Raw genomic sequence first — 18,293 nt, 5'->3', positions numbered from 1 at the left:
ATTGAGAAAAAATGTGATTTTAATGGTAGAATGTTTAAAAAGTTTGAGGACCCCTGCACTAAAGGAAACCTTGCCTTCAAAGGGATGTTCTGGAGCTGCGACTGAGCCAAATCTAAACACAGAGTCCTTTGGAACTGAACAAAATTCACCAGGAGTTTTTTTGGCTCTTGGAGAGAGTAGAGCTTTGCACCAGCAGTGTTTTTGGCCCTTGAGGTAAGTTGAGCCTTGCACCAGTAGTGTTGTTGGCCCTTGAAGTGAGTTGAGCCTTTAAACAGCAGTATTTTTTGACCTTCAGGTGAGTTGAGCTATGCACCAGCAGTGTTTTATTTTTTGGCCCTTGGGGTGACTAGACCCTTGTAGCAGCAGTGTTTTATTTTTTTGGCCCTTGGGATAACTAGAACCATGCAGCAGCAGTGTTTTATTTTTTTGGCCCTTGGGGTGACCACTAAAAAATTAGATGTCAGGCTCTTGGGGGTGAGCCCTAAAACATTAATTTTCAGGCCTCGGGGGGAGCCCTAAAAAAAATATTTTGCAGGCCCTTGGGCTGGAGCCCTAAAAGATTGCTTTGCAGGCCCTTGGGGGAAGGGGGTATCCATGAAAAATTAATTATAATCTTTAAAGAAAATTTAAGTTTTTTAACAATTACATTAGGGTGAAGGGGCTGGGGTTGGAGGAGGATGATGATGAGTGAATTGGGTGCTGGCAGCCCCTCTCCAGTACCTAGGCTGGATACCCAGCTGGATATCCACGTCCACTGCTGCTACTGACGAAAAGAACTGCTGGCAGCCCCTCCCCAGTACCTGGACCAGATACCCAGCTGGATATCCACATCCTCGCCCACGTCCCCTGCTGCTACTGACAAGGGGCACTGCTGGCAACCCCTCTCCAGTACCTGGACTGGATACCCAGCTGGGTATCCACGTCCCCTGCTGTTACCGACGAGGTGCACTGCTGGCAGCCCCTCTCCAGTACCTGGACTGTGGACCAGATACCCAGCTGGATATCCACATCCTCGCCCACGTCCCCTGCTGCTACTGACAAGGGGCACTGCTGACAACCCCTCTCCAGTACCTGGACTGGATTACCCAGCTGGATATCCACGTCCCCTGCTGTTACCGACGAGGTGCACTGCTGGCAGCCCCTCTCCAGTACCTGGACTGGATACCCATGCTTTGAATTCAGTTTGACTCTAAATACGACTGATACACATACTGATTGTATACTGACACCTTTTTATGCTGATAGCAAACTCTGTCAGTCCCCTAGAGGACAGATAAGGGGATTAAAAGTAGCAATTGTAAACAGAGTAGAGATCAGGATATATAATAAATGTCCTTATCTCATATAATAAATGTCCTTATCTCTACTCTGTTTACAATTTTCTACTTTTAATCCCCTTATCTGTCCTCTAGGGGATGGACAGCATTTGCTATCAGCATAAAAAGGTGTCAGTATACAATCAGTATGTGAATCAGTCCGTTTTTAGACTCAAACTGAATTCAAGCGGACGGATGGCATACTGATGTCTGAACCAAGCCTAAGAGCTCGTTCACATCTGCGCCCGGTCTCCGTTCTGCAGGTTTCCATTTCCTGCACAAAACAGAGGCAGGAGACGGAAACCTGCAGGACTCTTTCAAACCCATTCATTTAAATGGGTTTGAAAGATGTCCGGCCGTGAGCGGCGGTGAGCGTTTTATGCTCTCCACCGCGAAACCGTTTTTTTTTTTTAAACCGGACACAGAGTAGGACATGCAGTACTCTGTGTCCGATTTAAAGAAAACGGTTTCACGCTCACCGGTGCTCACGACTGGACCGATCTGACAGGTTCCACAGAACGGAGACCCGAACGCTAGGGTGAATCTAGCTTAAGGCCCCACATTGCAGAAACGCAGTTTGTTTGTTTTTGCAGATTTTGCAATGTTTTTTTTTTTTTTTTTAGCCAAAGTTAGGATTGGATTTAGCAGAAGAGAAAAGCATTAGTGTTTTTTATATTTTCCATTCCTTTTCAAGTGACTATTGACTTTGGCTTAATAAAACGCAGAAAAATCTGAACAATCAAAAGGATCTTTTCCACAATCCTGTAAACACACGGAGTGCCAAAAGGTTGCTGATTCTTGCAATATGACTATGGCAGTCATAGCGATGGAAATTTATGGGAGGAGAAGTCTACAGTACTCTAGATCAGTGTTTAGGTCTATGTTCCTTTATAATGGCAATGTCTCTTGAGCATTTCATATAAAAAAAGAAAATTATTGCCCATAACACCATACAAGACTGTTTCTATTACTTTCTACTCTGCACTAGAAAAATGAAAGCTATTTTTTAATTCATTTTTTCTTTCAGACAACTTTCATTTTCTGATCATTACTACTATAACCACCAGCAATACCACTATAGTTCTGTGGCATATTAAATTTAGGTCACTAGGATTAAGTGTGGTCTATGTAACAGCCTACTTACTTTAACCTTAAAATAACTCTCTCTACACATGTTACTATCTTCAGTTTATTATATGAAATAGCCATTCTGTATTCAATCTTAAAAATATTACCAGCTCAGTAATAACAAGCATCCTCATGTGTCCACATAAAACAATGAGACGGGTAACCTACTACATCATATTGTAATTGTTTCTACAACATGTTCTTCTCAAAGTATTACATACAGAATGAATACAGAACTATTCCAAGTTACAAACACACAGCTTAAGAGAGAGCATAAGAAAATACTTTGCACTTTGCTTTGTAACACATACAAAAATACAATGTTTACTGTTGTAGCCAGGACATAAAAGGATGGATTTGTGAGTGGAGCCCTTTAGTGGAAACAATGTTTATTCTGTCGTCCTGCGTAAGCCCAAGCTTCATGGAAGCATTATATTAGAAAATCTCATGGTACAGTACTGCATATAAGCTAAACACGGACAGGCACATTTTAACACTATAAATCTCCAACACGTTTTTTTTTTTTTTTCTAAATAGAGCTCAGTCTGTTAGTTTTAAAGTGAAGATCCCCTCAAAACCTGAAAGTGAGGCTTCGAAGCAGAGGTAAAAGTTGACCCAAAGGCTGGTTTTTCACTTAACAAAATACCAGTATTTTAAATACTATGTGGTGACATTTGGGAATCAGGAGTGCAACACGCTCCTATGTCTAAATATTGCTGTTATTTACTTGTTATGGTGCCCCCTTGAAGTATATATACATCTTCTGAGGACATTTACTTAATGTGGCGAGGGCTTGGGAGAAGAAGCCACTTCTCGTATGTAGATTCTTATTTGCCGCTCTGCAATATATAGTATAAACACCAGCCCTTTCACTTAAGGTAAACCTATTGAATGAAAAGAACAGCAGGGGGCACTATTACAAGTACAGAATGTAAAAGATATTGTTAGCTGATTCCAATAAAAAAAAATTATATTTTGTTTGATCTAACACAGTAAAGTAACACATACTCCTGGAACAAGCACTTCAAGTACTATATAAGTAGGATGAGGCACAGATAGTGACTGTACTATATGTAGAAGATTTCTCTAGTCACTTCCTTTTGTAGACATTTTCCCATCAATTTTACTTCTGTACATAACAATAAAATTATCTCAATACATTCTAGTACCTTAATAACAATGTACAATCATTTTACATAACTAGAAGGTGTTGAAGCAAACATTTATCAATGATCAGTATTGGTAAGAGGAATGCTGAGATTCAGTAGCGAGCGGACTTTTTGGCTAACAGGGCCTTTACTGCTTATCCTGTTATGTAAAGCGATTGATACAGTACATTCACACTTTGGAAATACATCATTTTTAGGAAAACTCTTGAAAAAGTCATACATTCCTAGTTCAATGCAAAAATACTTTGGTGAGAAATGTGATTGTGATGAAATTAAAGTCTTAAAGAAAAATTCAGCTTTTTTACAATTTGTATGATCTCTGAAAAGATCTGTTGTAGATACAAATATGTGGTCCCTGATGTCCACATAGAAGACTCCTTTTAGAAGATTTGACCATAATCCCATGTTACTGACACATAAAAAAAATAATTTAACAGTCAAGAAACAATAATAAAACAGTATCTGATAGATACGATCAGAAAAACACACACACCAGTAATATGCTGCCTTGATGTGGTAGAATTCACGGATATATAACTTAATCTATTTAATATATCCAACCACCACTAGATCTCCTATCCTGCTAATGGCTACTTTGGATTAGGCACTGTTCTGGAAATAGCGACACCCAATTCGGGGGCACTTGCTTAAAATGGACAGAGCAGAAATAGCATTGTTATACTATGTCCTCTATTCAACGCAATATGTAATCCTGTAAAATTCACAGTAAGGCTATGGCCCTATGTGGTACCCTGCAGCAAAAAAGCACTGCGAAAATAACCATGATTTTTTCTGCAGCGTTTACACCACGTGGGGCCCTGGCCTAAGGGAACTTTTCCTTTAAGGTGGAATTGCATTACAATGAGAACATATCTTTATCTTACATTGTTTGGGAGATTCTACATGGTCATAGCTGGAAAGCAGCAATCCTTGTACCCTATTCCTAGCAGGATGGTGTGTATATAGAGCTTTAAGGCAATCATCTCCATAGCGCTGATACTGTTATATATCTGTATCACTGTACCTAAGCCAAGAACACTTTAATATTAAAGGCCATATGGTTCTTGAGTTACATTTGTAATCTAACCAATGAGATCATTGCAAGAATACAGTGGCTTTGCGTCATGTGTTATTTTTAGCTCTTCAAATCTGTTCCAATAAAATACAACAATGAACACTATGGTTGTGATCCAGACAGATGTCCTGTTGCCGCTTCCTCTCTGCACTGTTGCACTCTGCTTCATCATCACACTGTATTCAAGTTCCTGTGCAGTTTTATCTTGCCCTGTGCACTGTTGCAGATCAAAGCAGCGTTGGGCGCAAACGTCTATCCTTCTGTCAGTACCAAGGGTCTGACTGATGCTGCAGGTTATATCTTTGGAGTTTGACTTGGTCTCTGATCTGGTTAATCAGAACCTGGGAAAGAAGAATTCCAACCAGCTATGTCAAAAGGAAAGAAAAGGGAAAAAAAAACAAGAATTACTGTGTATAATTCAAAGTCTTCCTATATCATCTTTGTGTGATGCACTGAAGAACAACCTACGATACTGCAATAGTCACTGGTGTAAACATAGGGGTCACAGTCATTGAGCTGTCACTGGTTTCTGAAGCCACGCAAGTTCAAAAAGTCACTCTCACCACACTAGGGATAAATAAACTTCTATAATCTCCCTTGCCCTCTGGGGAGTTGGAGAGTGATGTATGATATACAGCCTTCCACTTTCAGAAAGGAGAGAATGTTAAGTATTTCATGGCTAAAATTTCAGTTGGTCATCAGATTATTGTCAAGGCAAAAAAGGAGGCATGTGCGGGCAGCGACAGCAGATGAGAATAATGGAAAGCTTGTGTGCATAGACATGTTATGGACAAGTCTTCATGATGATATGGACATAGATGAAGAAGTAATGCAAATCTAAATGCTGGGACGCAGCTGATGAGTATGAGAAGTTGTGCAGGGCCCCCCCCATGCTTTTTGCACTAGTGCCCATGAACCCCTACTTATGCTTCTGGAAGTAGTTGCTCTTATAGCTGTCAGAAGTAAAATAAAAATTGATTTAAAATACATCTATACATTATATTTGTTCAATCCAATGTCAGTCAGCACCATCAGAAAAGATTAATATACATTATGGAGCATCCGCAGATAAGGAGATCATGTCCACTGCCACCAACTTTTTGTGTGTGAATAAGTCAAAGTAATAACCTTGGAGATACGTATTTCCATATCCACCCGAGGTTCAGGCTGAGGAGTTAAACAACGAGGACATTTTTTAACTTACTAACAGAATGAGAAATTAGTTATTGACACTTATTTTAAAGGGCTTGCCTTCTAAACAAAAACAATTATTGTTCTTATACCCTATTATGAGGAGGACAAAATTTGATTCTGTCTTAATGGGGTTTTCTGGGCAAAAATAATATTTTAAAAAAAGGTCTGTTAGTGCTATTAATGGGATAATAAGGACTTCCAAATAACTTTAGCAGTGTTTTGAGTGATTTCTGTGTTTCTCTTGGGGCTCCTGGCATCTTCTGAGTTTGTTTACAAGGTGTAGCTTCCTGTGCTTTTTGCCTACAACTACCATAATGCTTTGCTCACCTTTTTTAAAACAATTTTTTTTTTTTTTTGCCTGGAAAACCCCTTTAATAACTTAGATCCCTGGTGGCGAACCTATGGCAAGCATGCCAGAGAAGGCACTCAGAGCCCCGTGACTGGGCTCAGAAAGGTGATGTAGGTACATGCCACCCCTTACCAAAAGTCACTTTCACAGGGAAAGTGATTAAAAAGAAAAAAAACAAACACATATTCAACCCTACTAGGCTTCTGATGGTTCCCAGCATCCTCTTCAGGGCTCTGAGATCTCGATGAGATGTCGTCAGGTTTGCATAAAGAATTTAATGCTGTGTGGGGCCCCTGTGGAGCATTGTATACTGTGTAGGAACACCAAGGAGCAAATCGTACTGTGTGAGGGCCACCGTGGAGCAAATTGTACTATATGGGGGCCATTGTGGTTTGTATTGAAAGATCTGTAACGCTCCATTCATACAACCATATTTTGAGGGCTCATATCTGTTCGCAATTGTGGATACAGATATGGGCACATTCATTTCAATGTACAGCTCCTGTTTTTTTCCATTGTTTCAGACCGCAAAAAAATAGGACATGTAATTTTATGGACTGCAAACATGGCTACGGTTTTGTGAATGGGTTTTATTTTTCTTTTAAGACAAAAGATGTTAATGTTAGGGGGCGTTCACACTACCGTCTGTGTCCGACAGGTAGTGTCCGCTACTAGTGTCCGTTCAAAATCTTGCACGGACATTAGGAGCGGACACTAGCTGTGTCTGTGACACTTGTCATTCATTTAAATGGCGATCGGGTGCGTTCTTTTGCACTCCGTGCCTGTCCTTCACTGTCCACTTGTAAAGATGTCCGACTTTTCAAGCGGACAGAAAAACCCGACATGTAGGTTTTTTCTGTCCGCTTGAAAAGTCGGACGGTGAAGGACGGGCACGGAGTGCAAAAGAACGCACCCGATTGCCATTTAAATGAATGACAAGTGTCACGGACACAGCTGGTGTCCGCTCCTAATGTCCGTGCGAGATTTTGAACGGACACTAGGAGCGGACACTACCTGTCGGACACTGACGGTAGTGTGAACGCCCCCTAAGAGTTGTTTTTTTTTTTTGTTTTTTTTTTAAATAAAACCTCAGTATGAAGGTTAAATTGCCGTATTGCCAATTTGCGATAAAATACTGGATTGGGTTGCAGTTCAGGCACTCTGTCTCTAAAAGGTTCGCCATCACTGACTTAAGTTATCCTCATAAAACCCAAATGTTTTATATATGGATTTTACATTAAGACAAATGTACATAATGATCCAAAGAACTAATTATATCAAGAACGGTATATAAGTGTATCTTGAATATAATTTTACCTGTGGGATAGCCAGACCTAGCGCAACCCCTCCAAGCAAGAAAAGGTTACTATGCAGCCAGTTAACCAGTTTGTCAATGCAGCCATTGGTGTGTATAAACTCTCCTGCTTCTGCGTAGTTGAGGGTCTGCACGCCATACCCACACATGGTATTCATGACAGCCTAAAAGAGAATATATCGGTATTTATAGAGTGCCGCAGACATTGACCAGACCTCGAATGTCCTCTTTATGTATATTAGGAGGCATTCACATACAGAACCAAGCTAGTCGATTTATTCCTACACACAAGTGTGAAGCACTCTCATTTAACCACACCTATTGCTTTGTAGTAATAAAACATGATAAAGAAGTTATAACATTTATGTATGGCCTGAAGGAAATTCCACTACATAAAAAGCTAGATGTTACAAATTTACATACATTTGCATATGCTGCCTATAGGACATACAGTCTGGACTTGCAAAGGGTCATCCATAGAGACAAGGCCATTTTAATACATTGTTGAGCCCAATGCAAATATTTCATGAGTGCAACCCCTTCCCCATTACTACCACTCAGACATACCTAACCCACACAAATTATAATGCTTCAGTGGCCCCACATAATATAATGCATTATTGTCCTCATACAATATAATGCCCCTCATTGGCTCATCACACAGTCAAAAGCCCCTGTAGTGGCCCCATATAATGGTCCATTACACACTAACTTGTCCCCCACCAAACATTATGTTAAGATGTCCCTTTCCAGTTGCCCCCACAGTTTCATGTCCCTCTCCTGGTTGCCCCCACTACAATGGGTCAAACAAAGGGGAAAAAGATGAAGATTAAATGAACCCGTCATAACCTCACAGTCTGCCATGACTTCACTTTACACACAATATGTATGGACTCTTACATTCAGTATGTTGTATATCGAGTGCATTCAAACCCCACACTACTGAAGATATGTGACTGTCACATAGGACAAACAATTACAAAAGAATTTCCTGTTTGCATTCACTATCAGTAGAAGACTGTTCATGATTTATATATGGAAATGCTTACCACATTTTCACTATAGAGACAGCAGGAGTAGGGTACAGAACAACGCAATCTGCTCTGGTTTTCTGAGGAACAATTGAAGTAGATGTTCTGTGACCAGTCTTTGTAAGATATTCCCCCACAACAGTTAAACTGAAAAGGAAATCAAAACAATATCACATGTTAAAAGCTTCATGTATAAGCAGTCAATGTCTTACTCAGACAATAAATGCAGTTGTCAGCTTTGAGCTCCTGTTTAATTAGGAAGAAGACCTTTCACCAAAAGTCCAGCTGGTTGCATCATTTAATAGTTGCTTCTCAACGCATTTCCGCACAGCTGGAGTTTCTCCTGTAGCCCCTACCATTCAAGCAATCAATGTTAGTTTTGGTGCTTGATGCTATTTAGGCTCTGTACCATCAGGACGGCTGTGTCAGGCAAGGGGTGTGATTCTGAGTTTTGACACTGGCTGTCTCTGATTGGAACTCTGAATCACACCCCCTGCCTGGCACTGCCGTTCTGACAGTATGGCGCTTAAATAGCATATCAGACTGCAAAACTAATAGCATTGATTGCTTGGGAACGGTAAGGACTATAGAGAACATTCCAACTGTGCTGGAATCAGTGGAGCAGTGCCTATTAACAGGGCGTTCACACTTGCACCCGTGTCAGCCCTGTGTCATTCCTCCGGGTTTCCGACCTCAGCCCAGGCGAAACTGGGCAGGAGACAGCTTCCTGGCGGTCAGGTTTAAAACCCATTCATTTGAATGGGTTTTAAAAACAAACCGTCGGTGTCCACCTGTGGCCTCTCTGCGGGGAAACCTTTTTTTTTTCGGCTAGACACAAAGTCGGACATGTTCGAATGAATGGGTTTTAAAACTGACCGCTGGGAAGCCGTCCCCTGTCCAGTTGACAGTTCTGAGAACAGAATCCTGGCGGAATGACACAGGGCAGACACAGGTGCAAGTGTGAACGCCTCCTAACAAATGCTAAGAATTTTATTTGGTGAAGGTGGTGAACGGTCCTCTTTAAGTAGACAATTCATTTACTTTTATGGGATCCATGGAATACTTTATTTCCCTTGCAGTTATGTGTTACTCCTTAAAGGGGTTGTCTAGGATAACCTTTTTTTTTTTATTTTTTTATTTACAAAGAGGTTGGGATAAGTGAAAAAAAAACCCCTCAAACAACAAACAAAAACTCACCAGTCTCTAGTGCTCCCGTATCTCCCACCGCAGGTTGGCAATGCTATTTCGGGTTCTTATTTTGCAGACGTCCCTGCCACATGTGACAGCTGAGGTCAATCATCTGCCTCAGCAGCCTAAGGAACCGGAATGTCACTCATATAAGCCACCTGTGACGTCCTGTGTCCTTTGACATCCTGGGGACCAGACTACCAAAGGGAGACATGGGAGCACCGGGCACAGGTGAATGTAGGTTTTTTTTTTTTTTTTTTGGGGGGGGGGGGTTCCCCACCTTCCCTGGCCTCTTTGCAAAAAGCCTGTTATTCTGGATAATCCATTTAACCTCTACTCCATTTTTTACTGTTGATATGGTAGGTACTGGGTCTACTAAATGACACATGGTTTTTATGTAGTCTGTAATTATGGTCAGGGGATAATCGTACACATTAGGGAGAGTGTGTGCCTACATAGGCAGTACGGAGACTTACAAGTCATTCCTGCTCCGCTAGGGATTCTGGGTAAAAAAATATGAAAATCTATTCTCCAGGATGTAATTAGAGGGCAGCATACAGAGGCATTATTCTCCTAGAGGGCAGCTTCCTTAACATCATGCATGACTCAGTTAAAAAGCCTACTATCATGATGCGGATTTATCTGTAATTATGGAGAAAGATAGGTCTGCATAGGTGCTGTATACATAATGAAGACTTTCTTACTATAATGTGTTGGAGAAATGGAACATGGTTGCAAATGTGGACATTTTACATGCCCATTACTTACAAATATAATCATATTTAGGTTTGTACTTGTCTTGAGTGTTCTTTTAGGGTTTAAGAAGGTGCAACCCTCGTATTATCATCCAATACAATGGGACCAAATCAATACATAAACAAGAGGAATATGACATACTACCATTTTGAGTTTTGTTTTGTTTTTTAAACATGCTTATTTTGTATTTTTTTTTTAAACGGAAATTACACAGACCCATTCATCTATATAGCCTCAGGCAAACAACCATACTTTTGATGGTTTTGTGTGGGAGTTGTGGGACAGAGCCACAAATTTCAGCACAGGTCCGATTCCTATCCATTTTGCATCTCAGTCTCATACATTCAAATGATAGAAAGCACACAGATAACCAACCCCATTTCATTTTTCAGGGACCCATACATGACAATGGTTGTGTACATGGAGTCCAAAATGTACTTTTCCCCATAACAGTTGATCTTACCTCTCTTTGTCCAAAGTCTATGAGATTTTGTAGGTCCAGATCATCCCTGTAGTGAACAATTGCATTACTTATCACTTCACTAACCTTTCCACGAGCCTTTAAGAGAACAAACATATTTACAATAAAGTAGGACATAATATTAGCAATGGTAACACAACCTGCCTTCTTATGCTCAATGTAAACTATGGACATTAAATGAAGTCCAACTCCCAAATCACCCCCAAAATAATAAGCGTTCTTTATAATATTTACCGACATACCTTCAGTTTGTCCCTCTATTTGATCATTTTTTTTTAGCAAAAACTATTCTCATCTTTAGGTTTACTAGGTTCTTGGTTTACCAGAGGTATGGCCAAATCTGCTGGTGCACCAGTTTCTATCTCTTATCGCAGATGTTGCGATGGGTAGGACAGAACCAACAACAGTTGCACTATTAGGTATGATCACACCCAGGATACACCAAGGTGCTGGTAAAAAAGTAAAAACTCTTTTGCTGAAAAAATGACAAAACAGAAGGAAAGCTATAAAGGTGTAACAGCAGGCATGGATCCACTGTGTTACCAAAGTGACTTGGCTTATGGCTACTCCTGAGAAAGTTGGTAAAGTATCTATCTGGTTGTCATCCTTTACACCCCCTGCACAGGAATCTAACCTTCACTGTAATATTAGAAGTATTCTTAGTGCATAGTACTGGATGGAGCAGGCAGAGACATGGTCAGTGGACAAACAGAGGTGAGGGCAGGCAGAGTTATTTTTTTAGACTGTACAGACCAAAGGTCAGGGAATGTGGCACAGAGCCAATACAGTACTAGACTGAGGTCAGGGAGGGCAGAACAGGTTCAGGGTTTGAACAGAATATGGGCAATCAGAATAATAGGAGAAAAAGACTTTCCCCTGAACTAATAATGTAGGAACCTTATTGTTTATACACCTTCCAGTGCAGGACAGGGCTTTAAATAGTCTACTGGTGCAGAAGACTGACAGTATTACAGTATCTTACAACTTCTTAAAAGGTCAGCACATGCATCCTGCAGATAAGGACTGGAGCACAGTACCCAAACAGCACAGTAAAAGGTACGTTTATAAACCTATAAAGATTCCTACAGTAGGTCTGGGCCATTCTGACACATTGAAATGATTAACTGAACATTTTAACGTTATTACAATTAATGAACAATTATTTTTGGACACACACCTTTTACATGCCACGCCACAGAATATTGGCTTATTCACATATCAGCAATTCTGATTAGATAGAGTATAGTTAGTGACATATCCTATAGCCAATGGCAGTGGGAGACAGGGTGGCATGGATGCAAAACAATTGAAAAAATTGATTTGAAAGTTCACAACGATTAACTGAGCTGAGTTTTCATTTTGGTTATTTTTCAAATAACTGCCCAGCCCTATCCTACAGAACACTTACTTTTGGGGTAATTTTAGAGCTGGTAGACTCTCTTTAACAATCTAAGCTGTAGGCAGATCACATTAAATGTTAAAAAAAAAAAAAAAAAAAAAAAAACATTGCAGTCCACTGTTTGTTTGTTTTTTTGGACAGACAGTACTTTTTTGTGTCCCTCAAAAAAGAAAAAAAAAAGAAAAGTGTTTTTTTTTCCCCTTAACATTGATGGCTATGTAAACAGATGGCCATCCGATTGCATCCATCTGCGTCCATTTTTTGCATCCTTTAAATGGATGTAAAGAACGTGATTTGAGTAGATCCTTAGTTATATTAAGTACATTATATCCTCTAGTCATATTTCCCCCCAGTGGCATTCACAAATCTACAAGCTTCTGAGCTGAAATAGCTTTCCATTCCCTGCTTACTCAATGTTCGTACAGAGACTGCAATTTCTCTCTGGACACTTAATGCAAATTACTGAATTTTAATGAAGACTACGCTTTGTTTACACCATGTCTCAAGTCTATCATTCAACATATACGGTATAAGTTTAAAATACATTGGTTTGTGGTTTCTTAAATTACAATGTCTAGATTACAATGAAGGAAATTAGCTGAAAAGTCTCACCAGTTTCCTGGTGCAAAAGTGTCACATTTTTGGCTCATTGTTCTTTGCACCAATAATGTGCCACTTTTTTCCATTTTTGTCAGCTGAATGGGTCTTATGACTATGTTTACCATATACACCAGATGATAATAATAATAATAATAATAATAATGATAATAAAAAGACAAAATGTGAATACAGCCTTATGTCTAAATATACACAAAGTTCAATAGTAATAAGTTTTTATTTTTTTTTTAACCTATAGCTGATTTCACATGTTAGAGGATTTGCCTGGACACTATGGTAGCAGCTTCAACTCATCTGTGTAATCCAGGGAACAACATACAAAGGGGCATTATACTCATTGGCAAAGTGGAGGGGGACCTTATAATATGATGTCTGAGGGCCACTGGGGGGGCATTAATGTCTTATGCCTCTACAGGGGCATTATATCATGTGGGAACCAATATAATTTGTGCAGATCAGGGATTAGAACAACAGAGAGGCGGCGCTACTGTGAACCTAGTGTAAGAGTATTCATAAAGATGACATCAGTCTTTCTTTCAGTGTAGCATTTAATATAAATTGGTTCACAATAGTTTATAATCTATCAAACATATTTTGTAGCTAAATTCTATTTTGTACACAATAACCCCGATTAAATGATGCAGAAGGCATTTTGGATATTGTACATCTGTTCTTAGTGTACAAAGAGTACAGTATATACTCCACAGCTGTGTTTATCCATGAAGAAGGGGCCTAGGTTTAGGCTTAAAATCCATCCATTTTGTTTTTCATAACATAGACCAGCGCACACAGGAGATTTTGTACATGAAATTCACAAATGTAATTTGTGGAAAATATTTTTGAAACAAATATGGAGCATGCTAAAAGGTTATCTTGTCTATAAGTATAAATTTTTTTACTATACGTATGAGTGGCAATCCACCTCTCCTCCGGGGTCCAGTTGCAAGCCTCTCACCCGACCTTTGCCTATACTGGCTGGAGTATGGTCAGTACACAGATTACCTCCACAAATTTCCCCTGTCCCTCCTGCTCTCCTCCCCCATGAAGAACTTAGAAACCATCCTCTCCAAACCCAAAACCAACCTGTGGGCAATTTCTGCTCTTTGCGGTCTTCTTAAAGAGGACCTTTCATGGTCCAGGGCACAGGCAGTTCTATGGACCGCTGGAAAGCCGACAGTGCACTGAATTCAGCGCACTGTCGGCTTTCCCGATCTTTGCCCCGGGTAAAGAGCTATCGGTCCTGGTACCGTAGCGCTTTACAGTCAGAAGGGCGTTCCTGACAGGTACGTCCTTCTGCACAGCAGCACCTATCGCGCTGTACAGTGTGAGCGGGGAAGAACAACCCCTCCCATCCTGATAGTACATGTCTATGGACGAGCACTGTGAGCAGAGGGAAGGGGTGTTCCTCCCCACTCACACTGTACAGCGCAATAGGCGCTGCTGTGGAGAAGGACGTACCTGTCAGGAACGTCCTTCTGATTGTAAAGAGCTACGGTACCTGGACCGATAGCTCTTTACCCGGGGCACAGATCGGGAAAGTTTTCCAGCAGTATATAGAACTGTCTGTGCTCCGGACCATGAAAGGTCCTCTTTAAGGCAGCTATACCTGACAGCCGTCTTACACTGACCCATGGGAGACTGCCCTTTCCACGCGGCTCTCGCCTGCTGACTGAGACAGGTCTGTCTTATTTGCACATTGGGCTCCTAATGCCCTGCAGTGCGCAAGAAAATAATTTCAAAATACTGACCCGCTGCTACCGCTGTACTGACCACCTACATAGGATTAACCCGGGTGTCTCTGACCAGTGTTGTGGTTCCAAGAGGGGGACGCTTATCCACATTTGGTGGGCATGTGATGGCATTAGGCCTTTCTGGGATGCAGTGTTTAGTCTCTATTACAAAGTGAGTGGCTGATCTATCACACCTTCTCCTCAAATGGCCCATCTCTCCCTGGCAGAAACTCTGTAGTGAAGAGAGACCTTATGTGAAACTTCCTCATGGCCACCTAGACATTGGCGTAGCACTACCGCAACGACTCTGGTAGAGTTTGTACAGGAGCTTCTCCTTATCTGGACAATGGAAGCCCTGGTGGCGGGAGACTCTCCAGATTTGAGTTGCCGTAGGTGGATTCCAGGAGACCTCCAAGTTTTCTGACCTGTTTTCTTGACACAATGTCACCTTTTATTCTCCTGACCCCTTGCGGTTTGTATTACTGTTATTGATAGAGGTCATTCGCTTTGATTTATGCCTTTACTTTCCACATTGACAAGTAGCAAACAAAAAAACCAAAGCCTAAGGTCAGCGTATTGGGTGAGTGAAATACAGACTGTATGTCAAACATACTACTTAGACTGAATACTGAGCAGGGACCAGAACTCAAAGTAAAATAGTGATCTATGATGCTAGGAGTACTTGCCTCCCTGAGAGACTACTGTCCAGTAATACGTATAATCATGTTTTCAGTATGGGACAGTTAATACCATGGGGAGGCTGAGACTCCTAGCAACACAGATCACTATCATGCTTGGAATCCAAATTCCTTCTCTGTGTTCTGACCAGGAAATTAGGACAGATTAATGAAAATTCTAAATACAGTTTTAGAATGATTAAAAGAAAGGAAATGGAAACCTGCCAAAGTGTGTTGAAGGGAACATCACACAGAGCACCATAAACCAAAAGCTGCAACTTTTCCTTGATAAAGACATTTTATGTACAAGCAAATAAGACTCAACTGCAATGGGGCTTGCCAGAGTCTCCAAAGGCACTATATTAAGGTGTGAAATACAAAGGCTCTGCCACACCATACCGCACTCGAGTCTCATTTGTATATTTCTTAAAACAACTTTAACTTTAAGCTGAGATTGGCTCTTCCTCTCTTCGCCACAAAATGGCCACTAGCATCTTCAGGGATGCTGTCTGTGAGTCACAGATACACCCTCCATCCTTCCACTGGTACAGGATGGGTGCTATGTATATCCCACACTTTTGCATACAAGATTAGCCTATGCAGTTGAAGGTTCTCCTACACAGAAAAGCTCTGCACAGGCTGATCCAGTGTGCAGTGATCTGGTATTGCTTGCAGGAAAAAAAATAGACAGGAATGTACACGATCTTAGGCTTCAGCTGTCAGTCAGAAGGTCTGAAGAGAAGAGCGAGTCACGCCAGATCCCAGGTGAGTTTATTTTATAATGTTTGATCATCTCCTCAGCTGATCATACTCTGGGGTCTGAAAATTAAGGTAAAGAGAAGAAGCCACCCTCCAAGGTACTGTCAGTTTGATACAGTGGTGTGATATAAATAATGAAAGGGCCCTACACAGTATAATATGCTTCATGGTGGTTCCCGCACGGTATAATACACTGTGTGGGGGCCACCATGAAGCATATTATGCCCCACAGTGGCCCTCCCCACACAGTATAATGTGCTCCACAGTGGCCCCCCCACACACAGTATAATGCCCTCATACAATATAATGTGCTCCACAGTGGCCCCACACAGTATAATATGCTCCCCACTGTGGACCCAAACAGTATAAAATGCTCCTAAGAATCCTCTTCAAGGAGGAACCCCATGAAACGCAACAAATATTTGTGAAATTTGGCACTCTGATTAGTTTTAGTGCCATTATTATAAGCTGGGGTCGCCTCAGACCAAACACCCATGGGGAGGTGGGAAAAAAACAAGAAATTATTTAGAAACAAAATAAAATAAAAATAAATAAAATCACATGTTTAGGGTGAATTCACACTGAGTAAACGCTAGCTTATTCTGAACGTAAAACACGTTCAGAATAAGCGGCGTCTAAAGCAGCTCCATTCATTTCTATGGGAGCGGGGATACGAGCGCTCCCCATAGAAATGAATGGGCTGCTTCTTTCACTCCGTGCAGTCCCATTGAAGTGAATGGGGAGTGCCGGCGTATACGGCAAGCTCTGCTCATGCCGGAGCGTACACGCCGGCACTCCCCATTCACTTCAATGGGACTGCACGGAGTGAAAGAAGCAGCCCATTCATTTCTATGGGGAGCGCTCGTATCCCCGCTCCCATAGAAATGAATGGAGCTGCTTTAGACGCCGCTTATTCTGAACGTGTTTTACGTTCAGAATAAGCTAGCGTTTACTCAGTGTGAATGCACCCTTAATGTGTTATGCTGAATGCACATGAACATTATTTAAAGGGAGACTCTGCTGATCCAATAAGTACAGTCTCCTAAGCCAAAATATGCAATACTTTTGTTGTAAAACAGTTGCCCTTGTACTTCCCACCTGTGCTATGTTATCCATTATTCTGATTCAGATGAGCAGGAAACAAACAAACAACCTGTCTCTTAATATGGAAACAGCAAGTATGCTTTTTTGACAAAAAAAATAAATAAATAGTACAGCAGGCTGCACTACTTTCTCCATCAAAGAAGGGGAGACCAAACAGAATGGAGCTAAACAAAAGAAATTACTGAAATTAATGGGCTACATTCTTTCAGTTTTTCTGATCCTTTGATCAGAATAAAAGAAAACATAGATCACAGATGTGAACTCAGCCCTTTTCAAAGAGTCTCTGTAGTTTGGAAAAACAGGTTTCTGGTAACTTACTGCCTGAAAAGCATTTCTATTGGCTATTCTGCTCTACACAGGGGCGTACTGGAATTCCAGGGGTTTTACCTGTTTACATCTGACAGCAAAGCTGGGCCTTTTACAACTTGATGCATCTCTGTCTGCTGCAAAACATCTTGGATGGGACTTTACTAGTGCAGCACCGACCTGCTCACATCTTCTTTGGCTATCCTTCACAAACATCTAATTATTATTATTTTTTTCCTTCACACAAATATGAAGTAAGTTCATAAGGGTTTAACGGCACTTCTATCATGTCTAAAACAGTCTGTGAGGCCTACTTCACACAGGCAGGTTTAGGTGGGTTCTGGCTCAGAGCTGGGACCAGGAAATACAGCAGACAAATACCGTATATAATCGAGTATAAGCTGACCTGAATATTAGCCGAGGCCCCTAATTTTACCACAAAAACTGGGAAAACTTATTGACTCGAGTATAAGCCTAGGGGGAAATGCAGCAGCTACTGGAAAATTTCCAAAATTAAAATGGTTGGAGTTTTTGGGTGCAGTAGATGCTGGGTGCTGGGGAAGTGAAGGGGGTGTTTTGGTTGTCTGTCTGCTCCTTCCCTGAGCTTGAGGACTGGATTCCCCCCCCCCCCCCACTTGGAATTCAGCCTGGCTGAATATAGGGTATCTGCAGTGCTCCTATTAACCCCTTCTCGACGG

The 18,293-nt window shown here is 41.2% G+C and overlaps 1 protein-coding gene across 3 annotated transcripts in view; it reads right to left on the bottom strand.

Annotated features, from left to right (window-relative positions):
- Window positions 1-2,556: 2,556 nt before the first annotated feature.
- Window positions 2,557-18,293, bottom strand: part of TSPAN33 (tetraspanin 33) — a 35,273-nt gene continuing 19,536 nt past the window's right edge. Inside the window, exons 5-8 of one of the 3 annotated variants that reach the window (XM_075273911.1) lie at window positions 10,985-11,080; window positions 8,596-8,724; window positions 7,549-7,710; window positions 2,557-5,053 (exon numbers count right to left, since the gene is read on the bottom strand). In XM_075273911.1, coding sequence (XP_075130012.1) covers window positions 4,952-5,053; window positions 7,549-7,710; window positions 8,596-8,724; window positions 10,985-11,080 — 489 coding nt within the window. In that variant the 3' untranslated portion in view covers window positions 2,557-4,951. The remainder of the gene's footprint in view (window positions 5,054-7,548; window positions 7,711-8,595; window positions 8,725-10,984; window positions 11,081-18,293) is intronic. The other 2 variants (XM_075273912.1, XM_075273913.1) reach the window with 2 other exon arrangements.

This window comes from Leptodactylus fuscus, chromosome 5 (genome assembly GCF_031893055.1).
Source record: "Leptodactylus fuscus isolate aLepFus1 chromosome 5, aLepFus1.hap2, whole genome shotgun sequence".
NCBI lineage: Eukaryota > Metazoa > Chordata > Amphibia > Anura > Leptodactylidae > Leptodactylus > Leptodactylus fuscus.
Note: the sequence above shows the minus strand (reverse complement) of the source record. Positions and strands in the feature narration are given on the sequence as shown.